The sequence below is a fragment of the Bombina bombina genome, chromosome 2, assembly GCF_027579735.1.
Source record: "Bombina bombina isolate aBomBom1 chromosome 2, aBomBom1.pri, whole genome shotgun sequence".
NCBI classification, from domain to species: Eukaryota; Metazoa; Chordata; class Amphibia; order Anura; family Bombinatoridae; genus Bombina; species Bombina bombina.
This window is the reverse complement of record NC_069500.1, coordinates 535376079-535400052: the sequence shown is the minus strand read 5'-3', so window position 1 is coordinate 535400052 and position 23974 is coordinate 535376079. Positions and strand designations below refer to the sequence as shown.

Genomic DNA, 23974 nt, shown 5'->3' with positions numbered 1-23974 from the left:
CTTACCAGAATCAACACCTTGAACCAGGAACACAGCCCTTCAAGTGTGACAGGTTAGTAGCGTCACTCCTGACATAGACTTGAGAGAAGAAAAGCAGGCAGCGAAACTCATCAACGCTGATTGCTTAAGGATCTGTTAATATGAGTTGGGATGGTTTCGCAGAAGAACTCCCCCTGCATCTCTTTCACCCATGCTCTCTCTGAGAGGCTGACAGGACTACTTAAAACTCCAGTCCCATTGCGAAGAGTACTACCCTCCATAAGAGACTACTCCGAATCTTCCGACACTTCTCTGCCAACCTCCTGTGATGAAAAGCAAAGAATGACTGGGGGATGAGGGGAGTGGGGGAGGTATTTAAGCCGTTGGCTGGGGTGTCTTTGTCTCCTCCTGGTGGCCAGGTTCTAATTTCCCACAAGTGATGAATGAAGCAGTGGACTCTCCTCACATTAAGATGGGAATTGCATGCACTACCTGAGTCATTTACTGTAAATATTTACAATAAAAATTACATTAAAACGCATTATTAAATATTAATTAAAAATTATTTTCAAAGTTTAAGGTATTTGAGTGGAAAGGGCTCCAAAGTAAATATATGTGTATATATGTATATACCTGTGAATACAGTGTTTTCCCCAAGACCTTTTTAGCAGGTGCACCACCTGGCTGATTTTTCTGACCACCAAGGTAAAATTTTAGCTAATATTAAACTAAAATTAGCCAATATTAAAAATGTAAAATTTGTATTGCACAAATTATAATTAAATACATTTATGTTCAATTAAGCAATACATTTGTGCTTTAGATAGTAGAAAATTAGAAAATATTACACTGCACCTTCCTGGCTACTTCATGATGCCACTCCGCTAATTCATAATGCCACCCAGCTGGCAACACTTACTGTGGAAAACACTGGTATATATGTGCTATATGTGTATATATGTATATATGTATGTATAGCAGGAATCAAAACCAGGAGTACTCCGCTCAAAAAGATAAAACTTAGCATTTATTGAACATATACCATTTAAAAATGAAATGGAAAACAGCCAAACAAATAAATAAGATGGTGTTTGCGCAGCACAACTGGATTACTCGTTTCGGCTTAACGCCGTAGTCATAGCCATATAAACACATGAATAAACACACACATATACCTTTTAACCCTTATAAAAAATGTATTACTATTTATATGAATAATGTTTATCAGAAACTGTACAAGGGTGTAAGACTTTATTTAATGTATTTTCGTTGTGTTTGGTGCACATTTTTTTAACCCTTACCCTTTACATGACATCTATACTTGCGCAAACCCGTTGTACAATAATTTAGTTTGCGCTCGAGCGACCGCATTTAGTTAATATGCGCACAATTTAGTGTGGTTAATTGCTTATCGCGCCTCACACTAGCAATAGCGCGCCACTTGTAATCTATCCCAAAATGTTAAAATTGTAAGATACATTTTAAACCTAAACAAAATTCTAGTTTCAAAGAGGAATGTCCTTACTCATTATGACAATGGTTGCATGAATCTAATCCTGTCCAAATTCACTCAACACAGTACAAATAAAAAACACCAAATATAAAATCACTATTTATACATTTTCATCAAGAATCGTACAATCACTAACATGATTTATATGTGAAAATGAAGCTATTAATAGCTCCCAGATGATTCTAATGACAACTATAACTTTGTGAATTCTCTTAAATAATTGCTGGGACACCAATCCCAATTTTTTTATTTTGTAATTTAGATAGAGCATGCAATTTTAAGCAACTTTCTAATTTACTCCTATTATCAATTTTTCTTCGTTCTCTTGCTATCTTTATTTGAAAAAGAAGGCATTTAAGCTTTTTTTCTTGGTTCAGTACACTGGACAGCACTTTTTTATTGGTGAATGAATATATCCACCAATGAGCAAGGACAACCCAGGTTGTTCACCAAAAATGGGCCGGCATCTAAACTTACATTCTTGCATTTCAAATAAAGATACCAAGAGAATAAAGAAAATTTGATAATAGGAGTAAATTATAAAGTTACTTAAAATGGCATGCTCTATCTGAATCACAAAAGAAAAAATTTGGGTTCAGTGTCCCTTTAAGCAAGGGGTCTGATGATTTAAGTCGATGATGAAGAGAGTGATGGACAAAGTACAGCCCGTGCTATGAGATATATCTTATTATTATTACCTGGAAGACAGACAGACACAGGACCACTCTATAAGGGGTTTCATGTCCCTCTATGTATTGTGGGGTATGAGCATTGTGCTATTTAACCAGCATGAATGATATGGTGAGAGCAGCTGCATTAGGGTTAAAGAGCCATTATAGTGGCAAAATGATATGATCTAATTTCTTAACACTGTTTTAACACAATCTACCCTTCAATTGTATTTGTTTAACCCCAAAAAGGGGTTAAAAACATAGTTAAACTACCAGACATGAGTTGCAGATAACTAATGGCCCCAAGCATACACGGCCAGTTAGCCAATTAGAAGTTGCAGTTCTAGGAAGGGTGTCCAACTGGAGGAAAGAGATCTGTAATACTTGTGTAAAATGTTCATTTGCAAACCCAGATTTAGGACATTTGATTGTTAAATGCCCTAGATTGAAACAACTCTGGCAGAGGGCGGCATATTTTCTCTCTCAGATAATAAAAATCAAAATTACTTTGACAAAAGAAATAATTCTCCTATTAGTCTCTGATAAGTTATGGAGAAGTGAAAGATATGTAATATTGATAACAATTTTGAACATTAGGAAATTAATTTTTAAAAACTGGATTAACAATATGGTTCTTTCAATTGGACAACTAAAAAATCTCTTAGTCAACCAGTTGATAATAGATGCTTATGACTGTAAATTAAATAGAGGAAGTAACGTCAATATCTTTATAAAAAAAATTGGAATAAATGTATTTCTTATATGGGTTTAGAGTTAGAATCCCGGATAAGCCAAATTATAAACGTCCAAATTTAACGAAGAGGATTTAAGGTGGTGACTGGGGAAGATTAAAGGAAGGGAGAGCCAAGATTTTCTACCCCTTTTTTTTCTTTTCTCTTTTTAGTTAAAATTGGATTAGGTGTATTTCAGATCCAGATAATATGGAATATTTGATTTGATGTATTGTAATAGTGTCAAACACAAAATATGTAATTGGTATGTTTAAGAATTATAAGAATTATTTGTTGTATTGTTATACTGCTTAATAAATTAAAAAAAATAGGAAGTTGCAGTTGTACAGCTGGGTCATTCATGTACTACTGCTCACTGTATAACCCCTAATGTCTTCTTTAGAACCAACAGTTCCCTGTGACTCCTACGATGCACTTTAACGATCTATTTAACCCCCTGTGCAGAGGTTAGACACATAGACTTACAGGTTTTGCAGTGTTAAAATCACAGGCTCTAATGAATTAGAACATGCCATGTTTGCTCTAAAAATGCAACTCTAATATTATGAGAATTTGACCTCTTGGTTGCCAGAGAGGGCTGCAACAAATTAACTTTTCAGTATTACACAATTTACCCTGGTAGCCAAGGGTTAAACTATAGAAGAGAAGAGAACAGTGAGGTAGGGGATACAGATGCACTGGGAATGGATATTTAAGTGTAGGCCAATGGGCAAAAAAGCTCTAAACAGAGAGGGGTTCATTTTTAACTATGGCTGTACTGTATAAACAGCAGAGGTTCTACCCATGCATATCAGAAAACACCTGAAGTGCTAATCCTTAAACCTTACAAGAAAACATCACACAGACCCTCCCTTCTATCACAACCACAGACATGATCACTTATCATGCTTCAGCCTGCATATTTCACTGTCTGCAGTATCAGCTGGTGCCCTTAGCCTTGAGTACAGTAGATATAGCTACCTTATAGAGGCTAAATTCTAAACCTCTAAATCTCCAGACCGCTGAAACCATTTGTTCAGAATGTGGGTGACACACTGGCCATTGATGCAGAATATCCTTCCTCAAAAGTTAAAAGTTAATAGAAAGGACTTCTGAACCAGTTTGTAAGACCTGTCACAGCTTCCATATGGCTTTAACTTCCTATAATGGAAATTATAGCTCAGAGAGCCCAACAAAAGGTAACCAACATAGTCCCACAATGAAATAAATCCCATAATCTGATCAGTTTACACAAGTATATTTGCACTCAGATCCATATCCAGAGCAGAAACATGTACAATACCAAAACCATTGAAAAAGCATATAAAGAACAAGAATTCACATCATAGAATATATGAAAGTAAAACAACTTTAGATCACATTAGAGAATAGGAATGCATATTATTTAGAAAATCTGAGCACATTATTTGCAAACATTCACCTAGATTACAAGTTTTGCGCTATAGAGGGTGCGAAACGAACACAACAAAATTTGCGTTATTTCACCCTCCATAGCGCTGCCATGCAGCCGGCTTGTGCGTGCTATATGGTTGCGTTGACCTCCATACCGCACAAAATACAAGCACTGCTTTGACGTGCTCGTGCACACTTTCCCCAAAGACATCAACACCTGCGATCGCGGAATGAAAAGCTCCGTAACCCAGCCCCATTGATGTCTATGGGGGAAAAAAAGTTACGTTTAAACCTAACACCCTAACATAAACCCCACGTCTAAACACCCCTAGTCCGTTGCCCCCGACATCACCGACACCTACATAATGTTATTAACCCCTAATCTGCCGCTCCCGATATCGCCGCCACCGAAATGCCTCTATTAACCCCTAATCTGCCGCTCCCGATATCGCTGCCACTATAATAAAGTTATTAACCACTATTCCCCCACACACCAACATCGCCCACACTATAATAAAGATATTAACCCCTATTCCGCCGCTCCCCAACATCACCACCACTAAAAAAAGTTATTAACCCCTAAACCTCTGGCCTCCCACATCACTAAATAAACCTATTAACCCCTAAACCGCCAGCCCCCCACATTGCAACAATCTAAATTAAACTATATTAACCTAACCCTAAACCTAACCTTAAACCTAACCGTAACCCTAAGCCTAAACCTAACACCCCCTAACTTTAACATAATTAAAATAGACCTAAATTAAAGTTACAATTATTAACTAAATAATACCTATTTAAAACTAAAAACAAACTTACCTTTGAAATAAAAATAAAACCTAAGCTAGCTACAATATAACTAATAGTTATATTGTAGCTAGCTTAGGTTTTATTTTTATTTTACAGGTAAATTTGTATTTATTTTAACTAGGTAAACTAGTTAGTAAATAGTTATTAACTATTTACTAACTACCTAGTTAAAATAAATACAAACTTACCTGTGAAATAAAAGTAAAACCTAAGCTGCCTTACAATAAAACCTAACATTACAAAAAAAAATACTAACATTACAAAAAATAAAAAAACTACCATTACAAAAAAATAACAAACAAAATTATCCAAAACAATAAAAACAGAATTTATGTTTACCTGATAAATTACTTTCTCCAACGGTGTGTCCGGTCCACGGCGTCATCCTTACTTGTGGGATATTCTCTTCCCCAACAGGAAATGGCAAAGAGCCCAGCAAAGCTGGTCACATGATCCCTCCTAGGCTCCGCCTACCCCAGTCATTCGACCGACGTTAAGGAGGAATATTTGCATAGGAGAAACCATATGAGACCGTGGTGACTGTAGTTAAAGAAAATAAAATATCAGACCTGATTAAAAAACCAGGGCGGGCCGTGGACCGGACACACCGTTGGAGAAAGTAATTTATCAGGTAAACATAAATTCTGTTTTCTCCAACATAGGTGTGTCCGGTCCACGGCGTCATCCTTACTTGTGGGAACCAATACCAAAGCTTTAGGACACGGATGAAGGGAGGGAGCAAATCAGGTCACCTAAATGGAAGGCACCACGGCTTGCAAAACCTTTCTCCCAAAAATAGCCTCAGAAGAAGCAAAAATATCAAACTTGTAAAATTTGGTAAAAGAGTGCAGTGAAGACCAAGTCGCTGCCCTACATATCTGATCAACAGAAGCCTCGTTCTTGAAGGCCCATGTGGAAGCCACAGCCCTAGTGGAATGAGCTGTGATTCTTTCAGGAGGCTGCCGTCCGGCAGTCTCGTAAGCCAATCTGATGATGCTTTGAATCCAAAAAGAGAGAGAGGTAGAAGTTGCTTTTTGACCTCTCCTTTTACCAGAATACACAACAAACAAGGAAGATGTTTGTCTAAGATCCTTTGTAGCATCTAAATAGAATTTTAGAGCGCGAACAACATCCAAATTGTGCAACAAACGTTCCTTCTTCGAAACTGGTTTCGGACACAGAGGAGGCACGACTATCTCCTGGTTAATGTTTTTGTTAGAAACAACTTTTGGAAGAAAACCAGGTTTAGTACGTAAAACCACCTTATCTGCATGGAACACCAGATAAGGAGGAGAACACTGCAGAGCAGATAATTCTGAAACTCTTCTAGCAGAAGAAATTGCAACGGAATGTAAGGGTTCAAACGGAACCCCCTGAAGAACTGAAAGAACTAAGTTGAGACTCCAAGGAGGAGTCAAATGTTTGTAGACAGGCTTGATTCTAACCAGAGCCTGAACAAAGGCTTGAACATCTGGCACAGCTGCCAGCTTTTTGTGAAGTAACACAGACAAGGCAGAAATCTGTCCCATCAAGGAACTTGCAGATAATCCTTTTTTCAATCCTTCTCGAAGGAAGGATAGAATCTTAGGAATCTTAACCTTGTCCCAAGGGAATCCTTTAGATTCACACCAACAGATATATTTTTTCCAAATTTAGTGGTAAATGTTTCTAGTTACAGGCTTTCTGGCCTGAACAAGAGTATCAATAACAGAATCTGAGAACCCTCGCTTTGATAAGATCAAGCGTTCAATCTCCAAGCAGTCAGCTGGAGTGGGACCAGATTCGGAGTGATTTGGGCAAAGATTTCCGGATGGAGTTCCCACTCCCCCGGATGCAATGTCTGACGACTCAGAAAATCCGCTTCCCAATTTTCCACTCCTGGGATGTGGATTGCAGACAGGTGGCAGGAGCGAGTCTCCGCCCATTGAATGATTTTGGTCACTACTTCCATCACGAGGGAACTCCTTGTTCCCCCCTGATGGTTAATGTACGCAACAGTCGTCATGTTGTCTGATTGAAACCGTATGAACTTGGCCCTCGCTAGCTGAGGCCAAGCCTTGAGAGCATTGAATATCGCTCTCAGTTCCAGAACATTTATCGGTAGAAGAGATTCTTCCCTAGACCAAAAACCCTGAGCCTTCAGGGATCCCCAGACCGCGCCCCAGCCCATCAGACTGGCGTTGGTCGTGACAATGACCCACTCTGGTCTACGGGAGGTCACCCCTTGTGACATGTTGTCCAGGGACAGCCACCAACGGAGTGAGTCTCTGTATAGTCCCCATTCCACAGACTGAGCATACACAGTTGTAATGGTCTTAGATGAATGCGCGCAAAAGGAACTATGTCCATTGCCGCTACCATCAAACCTATCACTTCCATGCACTGCGCTATGGAAAGAAGAGGAACGGAATGAAGTATCCGACAAGAGTTTAGAAGTTTTGTTTTTCTGGTCTCTGCCAGAAAAATCCTCATTTCTAAGGAGTCTATTATTGTTCCCAAGAAGGGAACTCTTGTCGACGGAGATAGAGAACTCTTTTCCACGTTCACTTTCCTCCGTGAGATCTGAGAAAGGCCAGGACTATGTCCGTGTGAGCCTTTGCTTGAGGAAGGGACGACGCTTGAATCAGAATGTCGTCCAAGTAAGGTACTACAGCAATGCCCCTTGGTCTTAGCACCGCCAGAAGGGACCCTAGTACCTTTGTGAAAATCCTTGGAGCAGTGGCTAATCCGAAAGGAAGCGCCACGAACTGGTAATGCTTGTCCAGGAATGCGAACCTTAGGAACCGATGATGTTCCTTGTGGATAGGAATATGTAGATACGCATCCTTTAAATCCACCGTGGTCAAGAATTGACCTTCCTGGATGGAAGGATTGTTCAAATGGTTTCCATTTTGGACGATGGAACCTTGAGAAACTTGTTTAGGATCTTGAGATCTAAGATTGGTCTGAACGTTCCCTCTTTTTTGGGAACTACGAACAGATTGGGGTAGAACCCCATCCCTTGTTCTTTTAATGGAACAGGATGAATCACCTCCAGAAGATAACCTTGGGAGACTATTTCTAGCGCCCAAGGATCCAGAACATCTCTTGCCCAAGCCTGAGTGAAGAGAGAGAGTCTGCCCCCCACCAAATCCGGTCCCGGATCGGGGGCCCGCATCTCATGCTGTCTTGGGAGCAGTGGCAGGTTTCTTGGCCTGCTTTCCTTTGTTCCAGCCTTGCATTCTCCAGGCTGGATTGGCTTGAGAAGTATTACCCTCCTGCTTAGAGGACGTAGCACTTGGGGCTGGTCCGTTTCTGCGAAAGGGCCGAAAATTAGGTTTATTTTTGGCCTTGAAAGACCTATCCTGAGGAAGGGCGTGGCCCTTGCCCCCAGTGATATCAGAGATAATCTCTTTCAAGTCAGGGCCAAACAGTGTTTTCCCCTTGAAAGGAATGTCAAGCAATATGTTCTTGGAAGACGCATCCGCTGACCAAGATTTTAACCAAAGCGCTCTGCGCGCCACAATAGCAAACCCAGAATTTTTCGCCGCTAACCTAGCCAATTGCAAGGTGGCGTCTAGGGTGAAAGAATTAGCCAATTTAAGAGCACGAATTCTGTCCATAATCTCCTCATAAGAAGAAGAATTACTAATAATCGCCTTTTCTAGCTCATCGAGCCAGAAACACGCGGCTGTAGTGACAGGGACAATGCATGCAATTGGTTGTAGAAGGTAACCTTGCTGAACAAACATCTTTTTTAGCAAACCTTCTAATTTTTTATCCATAGGATCTTGGAAAGTACAACTATCTTCTATGGGTATAGTGGTGCGCTTGTTTAGAGTAGAAACCGCCCCCTCGACCTTGGGGACTGTCTGCCATAAGTCCTTTCTGGGGTCGACTATAGGAAACAATTTTCTTTAAATATGGGGGGAGGTACGAAAGGTATACCGGGCCTGTCCCATTCTTTATTAACAATGTACGCCACCCGCTTGGGTATAGGAAAAGCTTCGGGGGGCCCCGGGGCCTCTAGGAACTTGTCCATTTTACATAGTGTTTCTGGAATGACCAGATAATCACAATCATCCAAATTGGATAACACCTCCTAAAGCAGAGCGCGGAGATGTTCCAACTTAAATTTAAAAGTAATCACATCAGGTTCAGCCTGTTGAGAAATTTTTCCTGAATCTGAAATTTCTCCCTCAGACAAAACCTCCCTGGCTCCCTCAGACTGGTGTAGGGGCCCTTCAGAAACAAAATCATCAGCGTTCTCATGCTCTTCAGTATTTTCTAAAACAGAGCAGTCGCGCTTTCGCTGATAAGTGGGCATATTGGCTAAAATGTTTTTGATAGAATTATCCATTACAGCCGTTAATTGTTGCATAGTAAGGAGTATTGGCGCGCTAGATGTACTAGGGGCCTCCTGTATGGGCAAGACTGGTGTAGACGAAGGAGGGGATGATGCAGTACCATGCTTACTCCCCTCACTTGAGGAATCATCTTGGGCATCATTTTTTCTAAATTTTTTATGACATAAATCACATCTATTTAAATGAGAAGGAACCTTGGCTTCCCCACAGTCAGAACATAATCTATCTGGTAGTTCAGACATGTTAAACAGGCATAAACTTGATAACAAAGCACAAAAAACGTTTTAAAATAAAACCGTTACTGTCACTTTAAATTTTAAACTGAACACACTTTATTACTGCAATTGCGAAAAAGTATGAAGGAATTGTCCAAAATTCACCAAAATTTCACCACAGTGTCTTAAAGCCTTAAAAGTATTGCACACCAAATTTGGAAGCTTTAACCCTTAAAATAACGGAACCGGAGCCGTTTTTATATTTAACCCCTTTACAGTCCCTGGAATCTGCTTTGCTGAGACCCAACCAAGCCCAAAAGGGAATACGATACCAAATAATGCCTTCAGAAAGACTTTTCTATGTATCAGAGCTCCACACACATGCAGCTGCATGTCATGCTGTTCTCAAAAACAAGTGCGCCATACCGGCGCGAAAATGAGGCTCTGACTATGATTAGGGAAAGCCCCTATAGAATAAGGTGTCTAAAACAGTGCCTGCCGATATTATTTTACAAAAAATACCCAGATTAAATGATTCCTCAAGGCTAAATATGTGTAAATATGATCGATTTAGCCCAGAAAATGTCTACAGTCTTAATAAGCCCTTGTGAAGCCCTTATTTACTATCTGAATAAAAATGGCTTACCGGATCCCATAGGGAAAATGACAGCTTCCAGCATTACATCGTCTTGTTAGAATGTGTCATACCTCAAGCAGCAAAAGACTGCTCACTGTTCCCCCAACTGAAGTTAATTCCTCTCAACAGTCCTGTGTGGAACAGCCATGGATTTTAGTAACGGTTGCTAAAATCATTTTCCTCATACAAACAGAAATCTTCATCTCTTTTCTGTTTCAGAGTAAATAGTACATACCAGCACTATTTTAAAATAACAAACTCTTGATTGAATAATAAAAACTACAGTTAAACACTAAAAAACTCTAAGCCATCTCCGTGGAGATGTTGCCTGTACAACGGCAAAGAGAATGACTGGGGTAGGCGGAGCCTAGGAGGGATCATGTGACCAGCTTTGCTGGGCTCTTTGCCATTTCCTGTTGGGGAAGAGAATATCCCACAAGTAAGGATGACGCCGTGGACCGGACACACCTATGTTGGAGAAATGTATTCTTATTCTAATACCCTGTTTAAAAAAAAAAAAAAAACACCCCAAAATAAAAAACCCTAATCTATAATAAACTACCAAGGGCTCTTAGAAGGGCCTTTTGTAGGGCATTGCCCTAAAGAAATCAGCTCTTTTGCTACAAAAGAAAAACAAACACCCCCTAACAGTATACAAACCCCCACCCCCCAAATAAAAATAAAGTTAAACCTAATCGACCCATTGCCCTGAAAAGGGCATTTGTATGAGCATTGCCCTTAAAAGGGCATTCAGCTCTTTTTCTGCCCATTTAAAAAAAAAAAACACCCCCCAAAAAGAAAAAAAAACATTACACAAAATAACAAATTATTCAAAATAATAGAAATTATTCCTATTCTAATATCCCGTTTTAAAGAAAACACCCCAAAATAAAAGAACCCTATTCTATAATAAACTACCAATAGCCCTTAAAAGGGCCTGTTGAAGGGCATTGCCCTAAATAAAGCAGCTCTTTTTCTAACAAATAAAAACAAACCCCCCCAAACATTACAAACCTCCACCCCCCCAACCCACAAAATAAAAAAACCTAATCTACCCATTGCCCTGAAAAGGGCATTTGTATGGGCATTGCCCTTAAAAGGGCATTCAGCTCTTTTAAGAAAAGCCCAAACCCTAAGCTAAAAGAAAAACCCACACAAAAAAATCTTTAAAAAAATCTAACACTAACCCCTCTTTAGGTACTCACAGTTGCTGACGTCCGGCTTGAACGATCTTCATCCCAGCGTCTTCATCCAGGTGGCTCCATCTTCATCCATCGAGGGTATCGGCATCTTCTTCATCCCTGCGAAGGCGGAGCGGTCGATGTATGGAGGCGGAGGTCCAAGGCGGAGGTCAAAGGTGGAGGTCCATCGATCCGACGTGGAGGTCCTCTTTATGCGATCGTCCGCCGCACACTGAGGATTCAAATGCAAGGTACCCCTTTTATACTGGGGGTAACATTGCATTCCTATTGATTTAAAATTTTCAATCAGCCAATAGGAATTAGGGCTGCTAAAATCTTATTGGCTGTTCAAATTAGCCAATAGGATTTAAGCAGCTTTCATAAATGAGAGATGCTTAAATCCTACTGGCTGATTTGAACAGCCAATAGGATTTTAGCAACTCTAATTCCTATTGGCCAATTTAAATTTTTCAGCCAATAGGAATGCAATGGTACCCCCAGTATAAAAGGGGTACCTTGCATTTGAATCCTCAGTGTGCAGCAGACGATCTCATGAAGAGGACCTCAATGTCGGATAGATGGTCCTCCGCCTGGACCTCCGCCTCCATGCATCGACCGCTTCATCTCCGCAGGGATAAAGAAGATGCCGGTCCCTCAATGGATAAAGATGGAGCCGCTGGGATGAAGATCGCTCAAGCCGGACTTCAGCAACTGTGAGTACCTAAAGAGGGGTTAGTTTTAGGTTTTTTTTAAGGTTTTTTGGGTGAGTTTTTTATTTTTTTAAGATTAGGGTTTGGGCAATTCTAAAAGAGCTGAATTCTTTAGGGCAATGCCCTACAAAAGGCCCTTTAAAGGGCTATTGGTAGTTTATAGTAGGCTAAGGTTTTTTATTTTGGGGAGGCTTTTTTATTTTGATAGGGCTATTAGATTAGGTGTAATTGTTTTTATTTTGGATAATTTCATTTGTTATTTTCTGTAATTAGTATTTTTTTATTTTTCATAATTTAGTATTTTTTCATTCTTTGTAATTTAGTATTTTTCCTTTTTTGTAACTGTAGATTTAAAAAATTTTTAGTAGTGTTAGGTTTTTTAATGAGTAATTTAATTTATTTAATTGATAGTTATTTTAACTTTAGTCTAATAGAAATGTTAGTTTAATTTATAATTTAAACTTAGGTTTTTTTAATTTTGCAGGTAAGTTTTTATTTATTTTAAGATAGGGATCTAGTAATTTTAATTTAAAGTTAGGGAGTTGTTAGGTTTAGGGGTTAATAGTTTAATTTAGTTTTTGGCGATGTGGAGGGATGGCAGTTTAGGGGTTAATAGGTTAATTTAGTGGTAGTGATGTGGGAGGCCAGAGGTTTAGGGGTTAATAACATTATTTAGTGGTGGCGATGTTGTGGAGCGGCCGAATAGGGGTTAATATATTTATTATAGTGTGGGCAATGTTGGGGTGCGGGGGAATAGGGGTTTATAACTTTAGTATAGTGGCGATGATGCCGGGAAGCGGAGGAATAGGGGTTAATAAATTTCATTAGTGGCGGCAATGTTGGAAGCGGCAGATTAGGGGTTAATAACTTTAATAAAGTATTTGCGATGCGGGAGGGCCTCGGTTTAGGGGTTAATAGATAGTTTATGGGTGTTAGTGTACTTTGTAACAGTTTAGTTATGAGTTTTATGTAACAGTTTTGTGGTGTAAAACTCATAACTACTGGTCTCAGATGGCGGTACTGATCGTGTCGGTGTAGGCTGGAATGCAAGCTTTTTAGCCTCACCGCAAAACTCGTAATGGCAACGCTATGGAAATCCCATGAAAAAAAATAATTTTTTTGAGTGCGGGACTGACGTTGCGTTACAGGCTAAAAGGCCTGCGGTACAGCTATTCCGACAAGACTCGTAATGGCTGTGTTGCTATTTTACCATTTTTTTGCGTTAAACCACGAACGCAAAACTTGTAATCTAGGTGATATTTTTTAACATATATTAGTATATACCCTGCACCTATCAGCACTTAAATGTATACTAAATCCAAATTGTTTATTTCATGATTCAGATAGAACATGCGATTTTAAGCAACTTTCTAATTTACTTCTATTCAATTTTTCTTTGTTCTCTTGCTATCTTTATTTGAAAAATCAGGAATCTACGCTAAGAAGCCGGCCCATTTTTGGTTCAGCACCTTGGATAGGGCTGGCTGATTGGTGGCTACTCCCAATAGTTATTACTTTGCTCATTGCAGAGTATAAAGAAGTAACACTCACAAACTGTATGCACATTGATCTGCATGTGTGGAACACTTTAAAGAAACAGTAAGTGATGCATAGATGCATAGATGTAGGGATAGCCAACTTGCAGCCATCTGCACTAGTTTGTGTAGCCCCTAAAGAAAAAGCAAAACTAAGTATGTGTGAAATGGATTTTGTGGCCTCAGCTAAAACTGTGAGTTTTGGGAAAACAAAGTGACCACAACTCTAAAAAGCAGATAGAGGATACCCTGCAACCTTACCTAATCAGGGCCTGTGCATAGGCATAATTTAATATGCAGCCCTTGAGGATTCCAAAACATTGATCTGGGACCCTTAAAAGGGACAGTAAAGTCATAACTAGAAATTCATGATTTAGACAGAGCATACAATTGTAAACAACTTTCCAATTTTCTTTCTATTGTTTAATTTGCTTCCTTCTCTTGTTATTCTTTGCTGATAGGTTTATCTAGGTAAGTTCAAGAGCGTAAAAGAACCTAGGTTCTAGCTACTGATTGGTGGCTGCATATATATTCCGATTGTCATTGGCTCACCCATGTGTTCAGTTAGAAACAAGTAGTGCTTTTTAACTCTGTTCCTTTAACAAATTATACCAAGAGAAAGAAAGAAATTTGATAATGGAAGTAAACTGGAAAGTTGTTTAAAATTGTATGTTCTACCTAAATCATTAAAGAAAATGTTGGGGTTTCATGTCCCTTTAACCCCTTAGTGACCACAGCACTTTTCCATTTTCTTACCGTTTGGGACCAGGGCTATCTTTACATTTCTGCGGTGTTTGTGTTTAGCTGTAATTTTCCTATTACTCATTTACTGTACCCACACATATTATATACTTTTTTTCTCACCATTAAACGGACTTTCTAAAGATACCATTATTTTCATCATATCTTATAATTTACTATAATTTTTTTTTATAAAATATGATGAAAAAGAAAAACAATTTTTCTAACTTTGACTCCCAAAATCTGTTACACATCTACAGCCACCAAAAAACACCCATGCTAAATAGTTTCTAAATTTTGTCCTGAGTTTAGAAATACCCAATGTTTACATCTTCTTTGCTTTTTTTTGCACGTTATAGGGCAATAAGTACAAGTAGCACTTTGCTATTTCCAATTTAAAAAAAAAAAAAAAATTAAATTAGCGATAGTTACATTTTAACACTGATATCTGTCAGGAATCCCTGAATAACCCTTCACATGTATATATTTTTTAAAAGACAACCTAAGGTATTCAACTTGGGGTATTCTGACTCTTTTCATGCAGCCATTTTACCACCAATCTATGCCAAAGTTGGTGATGTTTTTTACAAAATAGCAATTTAAGAATACATTTACTGAGAACCTTAAAGGGATAGTAAACACCAAAAATGTTAGTGTTGAAAATGATAGATAATCCCTTTATTCACCATTCCCCCAGTTTTGCATAACCAACACTGTTATAGAAATTCACGTTTTACCTCTGTAATTACCTTGTATCTAAGCTTCTGCTGACTGCCTCTTTATCTCAGATCTTTTGACAGACTTGCATTTCAGGCAATTAGTGCTGACTCTTAAAGGGACATTAAACCCACATTTTTTTCTTTCATGATTTAGAAAGAGAATGCAATTTTAAACAACTTTCTAATTTACTTCTATTATCTAATGTGCTTCATTCTCTTGATATTCTGTCCTGAAAAGCATATCTAGATAGGCTCAGAAGGTGCTGATTGGTGGCTGCACACAGATGCCTCATGTGATTGGCTCACCCATGTGCATTGCTATTTCTTAGACAAAGGATATCTAAAGAATGAAGCTAATTAGATAATAGAAGAAAATTGGAATTTTGTTTAAAATTGTATTCTCTATCTGAATCATGAAAGAAACAAATTGGGTTTAATGTTCCTTTAAATAACTTCACGTGCATGAGCACAGTGTTATTTATATGAAACACATGAACTAACACCATCTAGCTGTGAAAAACTGTCAAATACGTTCAGCTGAGAGACGGCCTTCAAGGGCTTAGAAATTAGCATATGAGCCTACCTTGGTTAGCTTGAACTAAGAATAACAAGAGAACAAAGTAAATTTGATGAGAAAAGTAAATTAGAAAGTTGTTTAAAATTGCATGTCCTATCTGAATCACGAAAGTTTAATTTGGACTTTACTATCCCTTTAAGGGTTACTGCCAAATAACACCCCAATATGTGTTCAACAACATCTCCTGAGTAAAGTGATACCACCCATGTATAGGTGTGTTGGGTTCTCTGGGGGCTCAAAGGCCTTATTTTTAGGAGGCGCATTCCAGTTTTCCAACACAACGGCAAATGTAAAAAAAGGAACCTGTGCGGTTCTTTCGAATTGTACTGCAAGCTACTGTATCAAAATAATACAGTAGTTTGAACAAAAGGACACTTGTATAAAAATTGTCTACATACAAGTGGTACCCTTTGTTCATCAGGGGTAAAATCAGGTCCCAGACAATCTTGCCAGTGGTTCCCATATGTTCTGGGCAGCCTGGAGGGTCAAGGTGGCTATCCTTTCCCTCGTACACCCAGAAGGCCTGAGTATACCCAGTCTCGCTCTCACAGAGCTTATACACCTTTACTCCATACCTGGAGTGCTTGGAAGGAATATACTGCTTGAATCCCAGCCTTCCATTATACTTTATCAGGGATTCATCCATGCATATATTCCTTCCAGGTGTATAAGCCTCTGCAAACCTGGCAGTAAAGTGGGTAATCGGGGTGCGGATTTTATACAGCCTGTAAAACTGGGAATGCTCCCTAGGGGGGCACAGGCTGTTGTCGCTAAATTGCATAAAATGTAGAATAATTTCATACCTCTTCCTCGACATACTCTGGGAGAAAATAGGGGTACAGCAAATGGAGCTACTGCCATCAGCATAGTCAATGCCCAGAATTTTTTAAATTCTGGCACATCAATGGGGGCCCATTGCTGCTTTGCCAAAAAACTGTCAGGCTTTGCAGCTCAGAACTGATGGGCATATAAATTAGTTTGGGGCGACAATGTTCCCCAATACATCATCGCCCAGAAACACCTCCATAAACTGTTGGGGGCTAAATCCTGCCACATGCACATTTTTTTTTTTATTGTGGCAAGCTCAGATTGGATGACCCTAGTCTGCCCCTTAGATGAGGCAGGCTAGGGACACCCCCGGAAGCCCCATGATGCACTGGGCATCGCCATATTTGAAGCCACATGGGGAGGGGGGGTCGATATGGGGGATATATGGGGCTATTTTTTTTTAGTATATTTATATTATTTTACTAAGTGCCTCGACCCACTGAGGCCCTTAGCACACTTACAGAGCATCAGAAGTCTGTCTTCCGATGCTCTGCTGGGCTCCACGTGAAGTGAAACCGGAAGTGATCGCTCCGTGGGAGCGATCAAAACAGAGCCCGAGAGTCAGGAACAGTATTGCAGGATGCCTCAACATCGAGGCATCACTGCAATACTGTTTGAGCGGCTGGAAGCAATCTCGATCGCTTCCAGCGCTCAGATTACCCAAGGACATGTCAGGCACGTCCTTGATCCTTAACTTACACCCTATGTTGGACGTGCCTGACACGTCATTGGTCGCCAAGGGGTTAAAGCTTCTAAAATACTGATCTGCTGCCCCCATGTGTTAGGAAGATCACTATCACAGCATTACTGTGTAAACATTACTAAAAAAGTGCAATAATATTGCATAATCCCCACTGAAATTAGGGTATATTCCCACTGTGTTCAGTCAGAAGTTTCCATTAGTATGCAGTCTTTTTATCACATCCTGCAGAAATCTGTTAACAATTTGCAAAATTCTCTAAATTATAAATTTTATAAATTTACATTAAAAACTTGATTTTAGCACTAATAAAAAAAACTTACCGATTTCACCAAACTTTTACTTATAGCATTTTTTGCTTGAGGTCTGTTAACTCCGAGCACAACAATTCCTGGGTGAAGAGACATTAAACACAGTTATTTTGTGAACATGTTAGCACCATAACATAACATTGTAAAGTACTTTCAAAGCATGAGGCTCTTCACATCCAAAACCTCAAGAAGCAAAAGAGAGGCCTATGCTTAGCAAACTTCAACTCTGACCTGTAGGTTTTGTTGAAGATCTAATTTATATAAATGACATCACTGATTATAAAACATATAACACATTACACGCCCTAAATACCATTAATCTGCATGCATTCTTTTTCATAAACACAAACAAAATATAGTGCTACTTACAGCAATTGTAAAGCACTTCACATGCCTTGAAACTTGAAAATGTTATACTGTAATTAAAACTCTGTTCTATCAACTCTACTCCTCTTACTGTGCAATACTAATAATACAGTACAATACAATAATACTAACAAACAGCCAAATTACTAGTTTTGCGTTATGAGCGGCTCGGTAATAACTTGCAAGTTATTTCCGCCGCTCACCTTTAATAGTGCTGCTATTACAGGTTTGCAAAAACCCGGCGTTAGCAGGCAATATGGCAGCGTTGAGCTCCATACCGCACACAAATACCAGCGCTGCTTTGAGCTGGTTTTACTTGCTCGTGCACGATTTTCCCAAAGACATCAATGGGGAGAGCCGGCTGAAAAAAAGCCTAACACCTGCAATAAAGGAGCGTAAAGCTCCTTAACGCAGCCCCATTGATTCCTATGGGGAAAGAAAAGTTATGTTTACACCTAACACCCTAACATAAACTTCGAGTCTAAACACCCCTAATCTGCTGCCCCCGACATCGCCGACACCTACATTACACTTATTAACCCCTAATCTGCTGCCCCGGACATCGCCGCTACCTACCTACACTTATTAACCCCTAATTTGTCGCTGCCACCTACTTACACTTCTTAACCCCTAATTTGTTGCCCAAAATGTTGCTGACACCTACATTACACTTATTAACCCCTAATCTGCTGCCCCCAATGTCGTTGCTACCTACATACATGTATTAACCCCTAATCTGCCGCCCCAACGTCGCCGCCGCCACTATACTAAAGTTATTAACCCCTAAACCTCTGGCCTCCCACATCACTAACACTAAATAAATATATTAACCCCTAAACCTAAGTCTAAGTCTAACCTTAACCCTAACACCCCTAACTTTAATATAATTAAAATAAATTTAAATAAAAATTACTATTATTACCTAATTCCTATTTAAAACTAAACACCTACCTTTGAAATAAACCCTAAGATAGCTACAATATAACTAATAGTTACATTGCAGCTATCTTAGGTTTTATTTTTATTTCACAGCTAAGTTTGTATTTATTTTAACTAGGTAGACTAGTGACTAAATAGTTATTAACTATTTACTAACTACCTAGTTAAAATAAATACAAACTTACCTGTAAAATAAAACCTAACCTACCTTACACTAACACCTAACATTACACTACAATGAAAGAAATTACATTAATTAAATACATTACAAAATAAAATAAACACTAAATTACACAAAATAAAAAAGAAGAGATCAAATATTTAAACTAATTACACCTAATCTAATAGCCCTATCCAAATATAAAAAAAAAATGCAAACAACAGTAAAACCCACCACCCACACAACCAAACCCCCCAAATAAAATCCTATCTAAAAAACCTAAGCTCCCCATTGCCCTGAAAAGGGCATTTGGATGGGCATTGCCCTTAAAAGGGCATTTAGCTCTTTTCCATTGCCCAAACCCTAAGCTAAAAATAAAACCCACCCAATAAACCCTTAAAAAGACCTAACACTAACCCCCGAAGATCCACTTACAGTTTTTGAAGACCGGACATCCATCCTCATCAAGACGGGAGAAGTCTTCATCCAAGCGGCAAGAAGTGGTTCTCCAGGCGGGTAGAAGTCTTCATCCAGACAGCATCTTCTATCTTCATCCTTTCGACACAGAGCGGCTCCATCTTCAAGACATCCGTTGCGGAGCATCCTCTTCTGTCGACGGCTCTTGAAGAATGAAGGTTCCTTTAAGGGACGTCATCCAAGATGGCGTCCCTTGAATTCCGATTGGCTGATAGAATTTTATCAGCCAATCGGAATTAAAGGGTAAAAAATCCTATTGGCTGATGCAATCAGCCAATAGGATTGAGCTTCAATCCTATTGGCTGATCCAATCAGCCAATAGGATTGAGCTCGCATTGTATTGGCTGACTGGAACAGCCAATAGAATGCAAGCTCAATCCTATTGGCTGATTGCATCAGCCAATAGGATTTTTAACCCTTTAATTCCGATTGGCTAATAGAATTCTATCAGCCAATCGGAATTCAAGGGACGCCATCTTGGATGATGTCCCTTAAAGGAAACTTCATTCTTTAAGAGCCGTCAACAGAAGAGGATGCTCCGCGATGGATGTCTTGAAGATGGAGCCACTCCGCGTCGGAAGGATAAAGATAGAAGATGCCGTCTGGTTGAAGTCTTCTGCCCGCCTGGAGGACCACTTCTTGCCGCTTAGATGAAGACTTCTCCCGGCTTCGTTGAGGACTTCTGCCCGCTTGGATCAAGACTTCTCCCAGCTTTATGAGGAAGGATGTCTGGTCTTCAAAAACTGTAAGTGAATCTTCGGGGGTTAGTGTTAGGTTTTTTTTTAAGGGTTTATTAGGTGGGTTTTGGCAATGGAAAAGAGCTAAATGCCCTTTTAAGGTAAATGCCCATCCAAATGCCCTTTTCAGGGCAATGGGGAGCTTAGGTTTTTTAGATAGGATTTTATTTGGGGGGTTTGGTTGTGTGGGTGGTGGGTTTTACTGTTGGGGGGTTGTTTGTATTTTTTTTACAAGTAAAAGAGCTGATTTCTTTGGGGCAATGCCCAGCGAAAGGCCCTTTTAAAGGCTATTGGCAGTTTAGTTTAGGCTAGGGTTTTTTTTATTGGGGGGGGGCTTTTATATTTGGATAGGGCTATTAGATTAGGTGTAATTAGTTTAAATATTTGATCATTTATTTTTTATTTTGTGTAATTTAGTGTTTATTTTTTTTTGTAACAGTTAATTGTATTTAATTAATGTAATTTATTTAATTGTAGTGTAATGTTAGGTGTTAGTGTAAGGCAGGTTAGGTTTTATTTTACAGGTAAGTTTGTATTTATTTTAACTAGGTAGTTAGTAAATAGTTAATAACTATTTAGTCACTAGTCTACCTAGTTAAAATAAATACAAACTTAGCTGTGAAATAAAAATAAAACCTAACATAGCTACAATGTAACTATTAGTTATTATTGTAGCTAGCTTAGGGTTTATTTTATAGGTAAGTATTTAGTTTTAAATAGGAATTATTTAGTTAATGATAGTAATTTTTATTTAGATTTATTTTAATTATATTAAAGTTAGGGGTGTTGGGGTTAGGGGTTAATAACTTTAGTATAGTGGCGGCTGTGACGTTAGGGGCAGCAGATTAGGGGTTAATAATATTTAACTAGTGTTTGTGATGCGGGAGAGCAGCGGTTTAGGGGTTAATATGTCCATTATAGTGGCGGTGATGTCCGGAGCGGCAGATTAGGGGTTAATAATTGTATTTTAGTATTTGCAATGCGGGAGGGCCTCGGTTTAGGGGTTAATAGGTAGTTTATGGGTGTTAGTGTACTTTGTAACACTTTAGTTATGAATTTTATGCTACAGCTTTGTAGTGCAAAAACATAACTACTGACTTTCAGTTTACGGTACGGATCTTGTAGTTATAGGCTGTACCGCTCACTTTTTGGCCGGACAGGCAAACTCATAATACCGGCGCTATGGAAGTCCCATTGAAAAAGGACCTTTTTGAAAGGTGCGGTAGTTACGTTGCGTTACGGCCAAAAAAGTATGCGGTACAGCTGTACCTGCAAGACTCGTAATAGCAGCGGTAGTGAAAAAGCAGCGTTATGAGCTATAATGCAAAACTCTTAATCTAGCCAAAAGAAAATAATAAGTATTGCAACCTTAGAGTGAAAGTCAATCATAGCGTTTGTGAAACGCTAGGATTTACAATTGGAACAAATAAAGGGGACTTTCAGTCATGAAGTATAAAATACTTCATGCTGAAAGCTCCTTTATTTGTTCCAAGCGATCGCCGCACTGAGCTGTTAAGGCAGCCCACCGACAGATGCCAAGTTGGATTTCCCGCACGGCTATTGGCTAAGAGGTGGAAACGTCACCTCTCGGCCAAATAGCAAAAATAGTGTTCTGCTGGAGGGCTGCCGTAGCAGCTCAGTGCGGCGATCGCTTGGAACAAATAAAGGAGCTTTCAGCATGAAGTATTTTATATTTCATGAATGAAAATCCCCTTTATTTGTTCCAATGGTAAATCCTAGCGTTTCAAAAACGCTAGGATTTACCATCACTTTAAAGTGATTGTAAAGTTTCTTAATTTAACACACAGTATATACAATTAATCTTCAAAACAGAGGGACTTTCATTGGTTACATTTTTCTAACATTATATAAAAATATTTACCATTTTGTGAAGGTAAACATTACACCCTTCCTCCGCCCGCATGACATCCTTCATTTAGCTGAGCGATGACTAATCCGGCTTCATCCAATGGTTGCTATGAATTGGATGTCCTGTGGGGCATGCAACAATTGGATGAAGCCTGATTCGTCATCACTCAGCTAAACCAAGGATGGGATGCAGGAGGCATAATGTTTACCTTAAAAAAAATGGTAAATATTTTTTCAAATAAAGCGTGTTAGAAAAATGTAATCAATAAAAGTCCCCCTGTTTAGCAGACTGATTGTATAAACTGTGTGTTAAATTAAGAAACTTTACAATCACTAAAAAGATTGATATTTTATTAAACACGTTTTTACTTATTAATGTACAAACATTACTAAAGTGAACCTACATCTTTTAGGTATCATGATTGCTGCAAAACATGTATTTAGCAATCATTTTAATAACAAGAAACGTATTGTTTTAGCATAACTCTTTATGTCATTTAGAATGCAAAATAGACACTGCATCAAAACACCATCCTTCATCTCTTCATCCAGTACAATATGGACAAGGGCAACAAAACACTATCTTCTACAATTGCAGCCCCTTCCTTGAAAAAGAAACTCCCCTTACAAAAATGTACTAAAACAACAATGTATCTTACAAAAGAAAAATCATGTTCATTCAAGATCATATTTGTAAAACACAGAGTAATTATAATAATGGTATTTTTGAGAGTAACTACTCTATTAGACCTTTATATCCAAGCCCAGAATCTTCAGAAGCTAGAATAGAACATTGTGTCAAACCAGTGAATTTCTATACAGAACCAGCAGAGAATATAGATGTTAAAGTGAAGGTCCATTTTGATGAATTAATGCCCGTTTTTTAATAAACCTATTAAAAACAAGGGAACTTTAATTAATCAAGATTGACATTTCACAGTTTACTTCAAAAACTTACCTTTTAATCCTTGCAGCAGCACCAGCGATTCCCCCGGCAGTCGGAAGCTTCTTCAGACGTCAGAAATGACGAATCGGGCTTCCTCCAATCACAGCTTCCCCCCCCCCCCCCCCAGGGGAATCTTGGCCTGATGCAACGCTATGATTGGAGGAAGCCAGATTCATCATTTTGGACCCGAGAAGACGGCTTGCGACGGGCGGAAGAAGTGCTGGAGTGGCTGCCAGGATTAAAAGGTAAGTTTTTGAAGAAAACAGTGAAATGTCAATTTTGATGAATTAAAGTGCCCTTGTTTTTAATAGGTTTATTAAAAACCGGGCACTAATTCATCAAAATGGACCTTCACTTTAAGGAACAATGTCATTCAATGTATTATTTTTGATATTATTATGGTAATGGTCACATCATGATATTAGATCAGTTGTGATATTAGTAATTGTTAACAAACGAAACAAGTAACTTCACTGATGTCCTTTACCAAGCTAAACTTATAGCTTTAGGTATCCCACCTTTATTGTGCTTAGATAAGGAGATAATCCCCCACATCTGAATTCTATAGCAATATAATATTTGTTGCAGACATATGAAAAATAATTATAAACAATGTAAACTTTCAGATTACTTAAAGAGGCAGCAAAGACAACATTTAAATGTTCCTAATTCAGATAGTGCATGCATTTTTAAACAACTTTATATATACTTTAAAGGGATATTAAACCCAATTTTTTCTGTCATGATTCAGACAGTGCATACAATGTTAAGCAACTTTCTAATTTACTCCTATTGTCAATATTTCTTCGTTCTCTTTGCATTTTTATTTGAATGTAAGCTTACAAGCCGGCCCAATTTTGGTT

General features: G+C 38.7%; 1 protein-coding gene across 1 annotated transcript in view; it reads right to left on the bottom strand.

Moving 5' to 3' along the window:
* The window catches only part of AUH (AU RNA binding methylglutaconyl-CoA hydratase), a 1048717-nt gene that overhangs the window by 977045 nt on the left and 47698 nt on the right, over positions 1–23974 (bottom strand). Inside the window, exon 2 of the mRNA XM_053702385.1 lies at positions 17630–17697. Coding sequence (XP_053558360.1) covers positions 17630–17697 — 68 coding nt within the window. The remainder of the gene's footprint in view (positions 1–17629; positions 17698–23974) is intronic.